The sequence below is a fragment of the Otolemur garnettii genome, unplaced genomic scaffold (genome assembly GCF_000181295.1).
Source record: "Otolemur garnettii isolate 467f Iridium unplaced genomic scaffold, OtoGar3 scaffold00067, whole genome shotgun sequence".
Classification (NCBI taxonomy): domain Eukaryota; kingdom Metazoa; phylum Chordata; class Mammalia; order Primates; family Galagidae; genus Otolemur; species Otolemur garnettii.
In genome coordinates, this window is record NW_003852462.1 from 6500377 (window position 1) to 6512182 (window position 11806).

The following is an 11806-nucleotide window of genomic DNA, read 5'->3' on the forward strand; positions in this document are numbered from 1 at the left end:
CCACAGCACCCGTCTATTTTTTTGGTTGCAGCCATCATTGTTGTTTGGCGGGTCCGGGCTGGATTCAAACCCGCCAGGTCAGGTGTATGTGGCAGGCGCCTTAGCCGGTTGAGCCATAGGCGCCGAGCCCCTTTATTCTTTTAATATGCTGAATTATATGGGCTGATATTTGAATGTTAAACCAATCTTTCACACCTCATTTGGTCAGGATATATTATCCTTTTTCTATATTGTTGGATTTAATCACTAATGTTCTGTTGGGGGACGGGGTTATTCATTTGAATTTCTGCTATCCCTCCAAGAACACTCACAGCAGAGTAAAGGCTCTGTAAATATGTATGGAATGAATGGATCAGAGAGCCTCCTCAAAGTGGGATGCTGGCTCAAAAGACATGTGCACTTCTACATTTTGATAGAAATTTCCAGAATTCCCTCTGAAAATGTCCCAGTCTTCACTCTCACTGACACGTATGCCTAGGAATGAATGCTGGGAGCCATATGGTGCATAGCCCCAGGGAGCAGAAGAAACACTCAGTTTCCTCACCAAGCACCAGGAGGCTTCACCAAGAAGCCAAGACCTGAGATGGTATGGAAGGAGTCTGGCCAGCAAAGGAATGGAATCAGCTTAATCCAGGGAAACACTGTTCAAAGGCTCCAAGGCATGAAAGATCCTTGCATCAGCCACTAACTTGCCCTGTGACCTTGGGCAAATCTATCCTGCTTATCCACAAGAGAGAGTCCAAGGCAACAGGACTAACAAACATCCTGAGTATACAATGAGTTAACAGACAAAAGACCTTGGGGAGCACTAGTGAGGAGGAGGTTGGGGGAGACCTGTTTATGTCTCCAGCAGAGCAGCAAACTGCTAATCCTTGGGAAAAGAAGACAGGACAGGAGGCCAGGTGCTACCTTAGAGTTAGGAGTGTGGGTCCCAGTCTTAAAGTGCTCTGTGAGAGAGGAGGGAAGGTGGAGGGCTGTGCTCTGAGGATGGTATCACCTAGGACTTAGAATCCTGCCCAGAGAGAAGCAGTTCCCTCTGAGAGTTAACAGCTTGGAAGTACTCTCCTCTGGCTCTACCACTGCCTCATAAATCATCTTTAGCAATGAAGAATGTGACTCCTAAGCAACTTATGATTTGGTAGAACCAGGAAGCACTAAGAAACTAACCTTTTGGCTCTGGGCCTGTGGCTCAAGCGGCTAAGGCATCAGCCACATATACCTGAGCTGGCGGGTTCAAATCCAGCCCAGGGCCCGCCAAACAACAATGGTGGCTGCAACAAAAAAATAGCTGGGCGTTGTGGTGGGTGCCTGTAGTCCCAGCTACTTGGGAGGCAGAGGCAGGAGAATCGCTTGAGCCCAGGAGTTGGAGATTGCGGTGAGCTGTGATGTCACGGCACTCTATCCGGGGGGGACAGCTTGAGGCTTGGTCTCAAAAAAAAAAGAAAGAAACTAACCTTTTCCCTTGTCTTTCCTTCCTCATTTCTTTTTCCATATATATCTTTAGCATTAGTTTGGTTTCTCCTTCTAGGCCTGGGAGCAATGGTTTTAATTGAGTAATCACTGTATTTGCATGACTGCTCCCAAGAGTTGTTTTTATTTAAAGAGTCCCAGCAATCAAATATAGATTGGCTCCATAACTCCTGTGTTTGCACACAATTCTCCTGCTACTTAAGCTCTGTGTTTACACACAGGACATTGAGCAGCTTGGTCTGGTCAAGGGACTGCTTTCCATAGCTCTGGGAGACAAAAAACAAAGAGTTCTTAAGTTCTATATCTGGTGCCTCTGGAGTGGAATGAAAGTGGGGGTAACAGATTAAAGGGGTGAAGAAGTGGCTCCTTGAGAACAGGTAGAAGATTTTTGCTACAAACTTGATGAAGAATATGAAGACTTGAATTCTATAGCAGCAGAGGAGGGAACACAGAAAAGGAGATGGGGGGATGGATTTGGGAGAACTTTGGGAGCTAAAAGTCCCAGTTGAGTGATGGGTTGCTGAGAGAAAGAGAGAGAGAGAAGAGACTCCAAGGCAACAAGAAAGCTTCTGGCAATGATGCCTCATCAGGACAGGAAATAGGAGAGGCAGAGCATATGTGGGGGAGGAGAAGAATGATAAAGTTCAATTGGGGACATTATTCATTAGTTCCTTGGGCATTACTAGATGGCAGGTACCGTGTCAGGAAAAACCTTGAAGAAATGCAACAAGGTTCTTGCTCTCTTAAAGCTTGCATTACAGGGTGGGAAGGACAACTTAAATCAACAAATAACTGCAGAAACCTAATGCAAACTAGTCACATGATCGTGCTGTAAGGGTGGCCAGGGAAAGCCATCATCTGGGGGAAGACCTGGAGGTTCCAGATGGCAGGGCTGAGTTTGATAGTGGTCCCGGGCACACACAGAGAAGAGCGGTTTGGATACCTGAGTTTGGACTCAAAATCATCAGAAAAGATAGGCCAAACGCATATTGCAAAATACACGTAGCATTCAACACTATTTATAGGAAGATCAAAAATCACATCATGACCTGTGGGTACACTTGGGGTTTAGGTTGATTAGATCATGATTTTTCCCTACGACGGGTTGATGGATACAGAGATGTAAGATGTAATATGTAATCTGTATAACATTTTGCACAAGTAAATAGCACAAAGTAATCTTAAAAAAAAAAAAAAAAGATAAGGTGTAGGGCCTCACTAGGCTTCGCCAAGCCTGACTTTGCTGCCAGGCAGCCACAGCCGCCTTTCTCCGCATCTTTCAACGCTCGAGATCTGGCCTAGGCCGGCCCGGCACCAGCCCGGCGGCTCAGGGCAGGCCTCCCTCCAGGCTGCTCAGTGGTCCCGCCCACATCCGCCCTCTGGCCAATAGGTGTGCCGGATCCGGGTCCACACCCCCGCCGCGCCCCGCCCCGGCTCGGCCAGCGCGCGCCGCATGACGTCACGGCCCGGCCCGCGGCCACGTGACGGCGGCGCGCTTGGCTCCAGCTTGCAGCCGGGCTCTCGCTGCAGAGGCCGGTGAGGCGCCGGCGGCCACGCCGCGGAGGGCGCGGAGCGAGCCGAACGAGCCGAGCGGGGCGTTGGGACCCGCGCGCGCATGGAGGCTGCGCTGTCGGCCGCCTGAGGGCAGTAGGGCGAACGGACCCGGCGACCTCGCGCATCCCTCGAGCTACCAGGCGCTCACGGAACCGGGCGGCGACGGGCCGCTGAGCCGGCGCGGCCATGGCGACCGGCACTCAGCAGAAGGAGAACACGCTGCTTCACCTCTTCGCCGGAGGGTATGTACCCTGGGCTGATACCGTGCGCCCCTTCACCCGCGACCCCGTCAGTTTACTCCCCGGGCGCGGCGCCGGCCTCCTGCACCGGTTACCTGCTCTCCCCGGTGCCTAGGAGGAGGAAGTCTCGGCGTCGGGGGCCGCTGGGGAGGGTCGGGGCCTCTCCCATTTTCACCACACCCTGACCGCATGCCTGGAGGGTGATTGTTCCCCAGTTCCCCCGCGCTGATCGCGCTCCCACCGCCCATCTTTCTCCTCCTCTCGGCATCCCCAGCTCTTTCTCCTTTTGAACAATTAGTGGCTGATGTGAGTGTCACTCGGGGGCGGTCCTGCCTGTCCACTCCCGTCGTGGCTTTTCCCCGAAGTGCTGCGTTTCAGAGCCCTGGGTAGTAGGCTTGCTGATGTCGGGTCTGCCCTAGGGTCCTCATGGTTGCGTAGGATAATCCAGACATCAACAAGGGCCTGGAAAGTGCTAGTGATGCTGGCCAGCAACACGTGGGGTGGTTAAAAGAGGGACCATGTAAGAATGTGAGGTCAAGAAGGTGTGTTGAAAAGCTTTTCACCCGCTGGCGGGTGAAGACCAGCGCCGAAGACCAAATAATTGTTAAGAAAATGCGCTTTGTTTTGAAAGCTGCATTTATTTCGCTCCTCAGGCACCATAAATTTTTTCAGTGAGGGGCTGAGAGCTGATCGCCCCGCCCACCAAAAAAATAGAAGTTAAAATGTTTTTTGAGTATTCATAATTTTTTTTCGTTTATTATAACCTGTGGCTTTGGGTCCTTTTGAAGTATTGCAGATGTTGGACTCAGTTCGGTAACAGCAATTTTTAAGTGTACGAGACATGTTGCAAAAAATATAATTTATCCTGGATTATCATCTGGACTTGAGTATTCTAGTTGCAGTCTGACTGCTTCCTAGATATGTTCCCTATTACAAACAATGGTTAAGAAACTTATCGTCCACAGTAACTGTGATGAAAGCTCCTGAATTCTTTGTGCTTTTATTGTATGCAGTCACTAGCTGGCTTTGGGGGGTTTTTTGTTTGGTTGTATTTTTGGAGACAGTCTCACTCTGTTGCCCAGGCTAGAGTGCTTTTGTATCAGCTTAGCTCACAGTAACCTCAAACTCCTGAGCTGGAGGGATCCTCCATCCTAGGCCTCCCAGACTACTAAGATTACAGGCATGAGCCACTGTGTCTAGCGAGGCTTACTTTCTACAACCTGAAAACTTTGGTGGTGGTTCATAGATAGGAAGAATTTCTCATTCATCTTTTTCCTGTCATTCCCTCTCAACCCTTCCTCCCTGTCCGGGTTGATACTTCCTTTGAGAGTAGTATAACACAGGGGTATGCATTCTTAAATTAAGACACTCTATATACATTTGTCATTCTTGGGGATTTTAAACAACTTGGCCATATTTTTAAAGTTTTCCACTTTTCAAAGCCAAGAAGGAGAATTTTTTTTTTTTTAAATGTCTCTGTTCCAAACCCAGAGAGTTACATGCTGGAGCAGCCTCTCCTGGGGCTCACTGCGGAACTGATGGCCCTGTCCTTGTGCACCCTTCGCAGTGCCCTCTGGCTGCCAATTCTACTGGAGCACCAGCCTTTTACCTCGCGGTGGAGGAAAATTGCAGTGGGCAGCACAGCTCGCCTGGATTGATTAAGATGTAGGCAGTTTATTAGGCTAGTGCCTGAAGCCATTGTATTTAACAAGCTTCAGTTCCTTTATTAGCAGCAGTTAGGGATTAAAGAAAGAAAGCAGTTTTTAAAAGGGTATTTTCAGAGTAACTAACGGGATTTTAATCCATTCTCACCAGCACCCCTCCCATTTTTTTTTTTTTTTTTTAAGAGAGTCTCACTCCGTGCTGGGTAGAGTGCAAGGGTGTCCTACCTCACAGCAAACTCAAACTCTTGGCCTCAAGCGATCTCCTTGTCTCAGCCTCTCAACTAATCTAAAATATTTTATTTCACTTTCCTTTAGGATAGAACATGAAAGGAACTTAGTGTAGAACGGGTCTTTTATATAGTTAATGCACCTGGCCACTTTGGTTTTTTTAAAGACAATTTGTTGGATTCTTTGTGAAAGGAAAAATATTCTTACATTAACCAGTAATAGTTGTATTTTTAATAGTGTATTACCCATAAAGAAGTGAACGTGAGGCCGGGTGCAGTGGCTCACACCTGTAATCCTAACACTCTGGGAGGCCAAGGTGGGTGGAGTGCTTGAGCTCCTGAGATTGAGACCAGCCTGAGCAAAAAAGAGACCTCGTCTCTACTAAAAATAGAAAAACTGAGGCAAAAAGATCACTTGAGCCCAAGTTGGAGGTTGCTGTTAACTATGACACCACAGCACTCTACCCAGCTTGAGACTCGGTCTCTCTCTCTCTCACACACAAAGTGAATGTGAGGAAAAACCACTCACACATAACACCTAGAAATAAACACTTTAGGAAAGGTTCTACACATACAATTATGTTAACTGGTGTAATTTCATTTAAAAATAGGCTCATATTCTTTAAATTCCTGTCTTCGTAATGTGGTATGTTGAGCTGTACTGGCAGTGTGGTAGTGTATTCTGTATCATTAATCGATGGCATTTGTCTATCGCGCAGTGCCTGGGTTGTGGGGAGATTGCAGTGAAGAAGGTGAACTTGGTTTCTAAGCCCAGGGACACATTCAGTGGATGTTAGAGTCATTTACGATAGGGCTAGCTAATTTATTCTGATTACATAATTTCTGACTCCTATCATTGCTCAATCTTTGCCATTATAAATAACCAGACGTCCTTATGTGTACATTTGTACTGTGTCTGTTGCCTTTGGATAAACCAGAACACGTACAATTGCTGAGTTAAAACATTTTAACACTTTTGTTACTCAACAAGACATGCATAAACTGTCTCTTAGGGTGGGTTATTGCTACATGAATGAATCTCATTCATTTGATGTTGATTTTTAGGACCTTTAGTGTTTTTGCTACTTCTGCTTTCTTCTGTACCCCAAGTCTGTGTGGTATTATTAAAACAAAACAAAGTACTGAAACACAGTTTGTTGCTACATGGCAAATAAGACCTGTCATTCCTTTTCTACTACAGCAGACCCTGCACTGTAGGGTCCACTGCAGGAAGGTGACCACTTCCTTAAGATGACCTAATTTTCATAGACCAGACATTCACCACATGTAGCTGTCAGTACAAAAGGCCTGGTTTCTTATGTTGACCACCTCTGTAACCAGTGTGTTACATTCCCTTGGGTGGTCAACTTACAGAGGTTCTACTGTAATTAAACCATTTCATGAAAATACTGAGGGCTGGGCACGGTGGCTCACACCTATTATAATCCTAGCATTCTGGGAGGCGGAGGTGGGTGGATTGTTTGAGCTCACGAGTTTGAGACCAGCCTGAGCAAAAGTGAGACCCCTGTCTCTACTAAAAATAGAAAAACTGAGGCAAGAGGATCGTTTGAGCCCAAGTTGGAGGTTGCTGTGAGCTATGACACCATTGCACTCTACCCAGGGTGACAGCTTGAGACTTTGTCTCAAAAACAAAACCAAAACACACTGAAATGCTCTGAAGTGGCCCTTCAGTGTGTAGGCCTGATTTGTTTAATGTGGATGAAAATCCCGCACACCCTTCCTATTGAATGACTTGGGAGTTCCGGTTGTCTGGTTAGTGCTAGGGATATCGTTCACCTGTTGGACAAGTGCTTAACATAGCAGGGTGGTGGCTTAGGAAGTCTACGCAGCACCTGAAATAGCTGGGCTAAGCTGTCCTTAGATTTAGAAGTAGATGGCCTAGATTGGATGCTTTACGTCTTATTTTGTTGGCTTTTTTTTTTTTTTTTTTGGTCACTAAACAAAAAATAGCCTTTAAAATGTATTTTGATGGGAATGTGGTGTGTGTATTTTTAAGATTATGAAACTATAATCCACAGATATTTTCCAAATTCGGTGTTTTCCCTCCTGTTATGGGGAGCTGTTGCCAGGTCTACTTGGGTACTTGTCCCTATAAATTTGATCTTCAGCAGCTAATGGTTGGTTATTTTTGAAGTGTTAGAGAACACAGAGATGTGCATGTTAATCTGTTTTCTAGGGGAATGATGTAGAGAAGGTGCAAGACTTACTCAAAATGCTTAAAGAAATTTTGTTAAGTATAGATTTGATAAGTCTTATATAAATATTGTGCTATGAATATAAGTTGACTTTGATTTCATCCTATTTGTGACACACATTTTTAAAAATTATTTGGCACGGGCCGGGAGTGGGGTCTCACGCCTATAATCCTAGCACTTTGGGAGCCTGAGGCAGGTGAATTGCTTGAGTTTGAGACCAGCCTGAGCAAAAAGCGAGACCCTCATCCTTACTAAAAATAGAAAAACTGAGGCAAGAGGATTTCTTGAGCCCAAGAGTTTGAGGTTGCTGTGAGCTATGAGGCCATGACACTTTACCCAGGGTGACAGCTTGAGGCTCTGTCTCAAAAAAAAAAAAAAAAAAAAAATTTATTTGGTACTTAGGTGAAAAATCCCTGCTAGAATTTAAGTTTCATGAGAGTAGGAGTCATGTCTGTGTTCTTACTGGTACATCCAAAGTACAGATTATTTGTGAATTATGACCTGGTTCCATATTAAGGTTTGTTGAAACTGTATGGACATAAGGTAATGTTATTTTGGATTTGTCTATTTGTGAAAGATGATTCTCTTCAGGTTCAGAAAGTATCAGAGTTTTTATTCATTTGAGTGCTATTGAAAATTTTCTTCCTAAATGAGATACAAAATAGTAGATAGCATCTAGCAGAGAATTAGCTACATCAAAAATTCTTGTGCTTTATTCAGGTGAATTCAGACTTTGCATAATCAAAATATCATGAGCCTGCATTAGCTATTCAGATAAAACCATGTAGAAAATTATAGTGTGTACAGAAATGCAACAAATGTTTTTCAAGCATTTATTACAGAGGCAGTAGATAAAAAAGAGAAATTATCAAAAACTCTAAAGATTAGGATTACCAGGTATCTGGCAGTACCAGTTGTTGGCAGAACCCTTTGTACATATGTATAGCTCTGAGTGTGGGAATCGATTGCCGGGGTAATGATTACGATAAAGAATACACTGGCTTCGGCTTTAGTGCCTCCTGTGAGTATGTGTAGGAAACTGGTTCTTGTTGAATACAGCTAGTTTTGAAAATAGTCCTTTTTTTCTAGGACTGGTGGCTCACATCTGTAATCCTAGCACTCTGAGAGACTAAGGTGTGGGTAGATTACTTGAGCTCAGGAGTTCAGGGTCAGCCTGAACAAAAACGAGGCCCCATTTTTACTAAAAATAGAAAAATTGGCCTGGCATTGTGTTGGATGCCATAGTCCCAGCTACTCCTGAGGCTGAGGCAGGAGAATCACTTGAGCGTAGGAGTTTGAGGTTGCTGTGACCTAGGTTGTCACAGGGGCAACAGAGTGAGACTCAGTCTCAAGGAAAAAAAAAAATTATCCTTGTTATTTGAAACTCTGTTAAAAGATAAAAATCTGTGTAATTAAAATGTTTTTTGTTGACAGGCAAGGTGGCTTACACCTGTAGTCCTAGCACGCTGGGTGGTGGATTGCTTGAGCTCACTAGATCGAGACCAGCCTGAGCAAGAGTGAGACCCCATCTCTACTAAAAGTAGAAAAACTGAGGCAAGAGGATCACTTGAGCCCAAGAGTTGGAGGTCGTTGTGCGCTACGACACCACGGCACTCTACTCAGGGTGACAGCTTGAGACTCTGTCTCCAAAAAAAAAAAAGTGTTTTTTGTAACTCCGTCATGTAAAGATAGTAGAAAACCCCCGTGTTGCGTAGTGTTAATACTGTACCTTTTCTTAGCTGTGCTATCATCAGCTGGAGGGGAAAAGCCTAATCCTCTGGGGAAACAATCAAGGGCTGTGGGTAAAACAATACACATCAGACATCAGTTCTGCCAAGGAAGAATGAGGGGAGGTAGAGAAATAGGGAGGAGAAGGTACTTTTTTAGAAAACAAAATGTTCGGTAAAAAATGTTGCGGAAGAAATCCAGTTAATAGATTTTATTTATTTATTTATTTATTTATTGAGACAGAGTCCCAAGCTGCTGTCCTGGATAGAGAGCTATGGTGTCACACCTCACAGCAACTTCAAACTCTTGGGCTTAAGCAATTCTCTTGCCTCAGCCTCCGGAGTAGCTGGGTCTACAGGCACCTGCCACAACAACCGGGTATTTTTCTGTTGCAGTTTGGCTGGGGCCAGGCTCGAACCTGCCACCCTTAGTATATGGGGCCAACTCCCTACCCACTGAGCCACAGGCACCGCCCCCCCCCTTTTTTTTTTGAGACAGAGCCTTGTCAAGCTGTTGCCCTGGTTTTAGAGTGCTGTAGCATCACAGCTCACAGCAACCTCCAACTCCTGGGCTCAAGCGATTCTCCTGCCTCCGCTTCCCAAGTAGCTGGGACCACAGGCACCCTCTCCAACGCCCGGCTATTTTTTGGTTGCAGCTGTCGTTGTTTGGCGGGTCTGGGCTGGATTAGAACCCGCCAACTCAGGTGTACATGACTGGTGCCCTTAGCCGTTTGAGCCACAGGCGCCCAGCCACACCCAGCTATTTTTGTTGTTGTTAGTGTAGTTGTCATTGTTGTTTTTAGCTGACTCGGTTCAAACCCACCAGCCTCGGTGTATGTGGCCAGTGCCCTACCCCACTGAGCTATGTGTGCCACCCAGTTAGAATTTTTAGAAAGTCAGGCAAATAGACTTCAAAGAGTGAAGTCTATCTCTTGTGACTGCTCTTAGTCATGAAATTTAACCACTGTCCACAGCCTTTCTGCTACTCTACTCAGATCCTTCAGATGTTTGCTCAGAATGGTTTCTCTGGACTTCGGCATCAGTGAATGGAGCAATATTACCTTAGGAGCAGAATTAAATTAGTATCCAGAAAGTTTTCCTCATAGCCTCTTAAAAACATGAGTCCTAACTGTTCTTTGGAAGATTATTTATAATAGTAAAACTCTTTAAGTAGCTTTTTGAAAAGTTCAGACATAGATGTTTTTGACTAAGCTCTTTTAGGAGGCTTTCAGTTGTAAGTAATAGAAAATAGGATTAATGGCTCCCTCCCCAGGCCTGCTTGCCTTGTGCCAGGGAGCTGGGGTCCTACAGGACTGTACAGCCCTCTAGAGGGGCACCATGTCACCTGACTATATGACAGGCGGACATGTGTCCAGGTGTCTGTGTGCCCTGCCAAAGAGTGACCAGGGAATGCTGGGTTTACTGGTACATACATACACCTGAATTCTAGAGGGAGCGTCAGGCCAGGGCTTATCTGAAGCAGTGTTACTGTGGGACCCCTGTGTGCTCTGCCTTCCTGTAATTCTGCTTGACTGATTTTTTTGTTTGTTTTTTGGGGTTTTTTTTTTTTTTTTTTTTTTTTTTGGTTTTCTTTGAGAGAGTTTCACTTTGTCATCCAGAGGAGAATGCCATAGCATCACAGCTCACAGCAACCTCAAACTCTTGGGCTCAAGCGATTCTCTTGCCTCAGGCTCCCAAGTAGCTGGGACTACAGGCACCTACCACAACGCCCAGCTGTATTTAGAGATGAGGGTCTTGCTCTTGCTCAGGCTGGTCTGGAACTCCTAAGCTCAGGCAATCCACCGGCCTTGGCCTCCCAGAGTGCTAGGATTACAGGCAGGAGTCACCACGGCCAGCCTTAATTCTGCTTGATTTTAAGGAGGGCCCCTGCATGGCCACAGAATGGCTTCAGCCTCCTTGTATCTCTCCCTTGAGTGAACAGTCTTAAGTTGAATTCTGATTGGACCAACTTGGACACATGCCCATTGTTCTAAATCAGTCATTCCCCCAGGAGGATTTAAGCTAAGTATCTTGAGCTGAATCATGTGCCCATCTCTAAACAGGTAACAGGGCAAAGTAGATGTTATTATGTTAAAAGGCTTAGGTGAGTCAGTGCTAAAATGGGTTTAATCCTATTCAAACTGTATGGTTTAAAAAATTTGGGATCTTGGCTCTTCACCCGTAGTTAAGTGGTTAGGGCGCTGGCCACATACACCAAGGCTGGCAGGTTCAAACCTGGCCTGGGCCTGCTAAACAACAACGACAACTGCAACAACAACAACAACAAATTCTGCTATGAAATGTTTTAAATTTCAGGAAGGATCTTCTTTGGAAATATTAGTATAATATTAAGAATTTTTCTTCTAATTAAGAGTATTTTAGTGGATGTGTCTAATATAGCTTAACGACTATGCTTTATTTGATTTGTTTTGTTTCAATGACTATCTTTTGGACATTTCACATCTTAAGTTTTTTTTCCTTAATAGGTAAGAAGGGGCTTACTGGGTAGTAACTTTATTGATGATACCGTAGTGTTTGGTTTATAGGGGTTTCCCATTTTTTCTTTTTTCTTTTTCTTGTTTTTGAGACAGAGTCTCGAGCTGTCGGCCCTGGGTAGAGTGCCATGGCATCACATCTCACAGTAATCTCCAACTCCTGGGCTTAAGCAATTCTCTTGCTTCAGCCTCCCAAGTAGCTGGGACTATAGGC

The 11806-nt window shown here is 45.2% G+C and overlaps 1 protein-coding gene across 1 annotated transcript in view; it reads left to right on the plus strand.

Annotated features, from left to right (window-relative positions):
* The first annotated feature begins 2974 nt into the window (after positions 1 to 2974).
* The window catches only part of SLC25A33 (solute carrier family 25 member 33), a 33075-nt gene continuing 24243 nt past the window's right edge, over positions 2975 to 11806 (plus strand). The window contains exon 1 of the mRNA XM_003793252.2: positions 2975 to 3266. Coding sequence (XP_003793300.1) covers positions 3211 to 3266 — 56 coding nt within the window. The 5' untranslated portion in view covers positions 2975 to 3210. The remainder of the gene's footprint in view (positions 3267 to 11806) is intronic.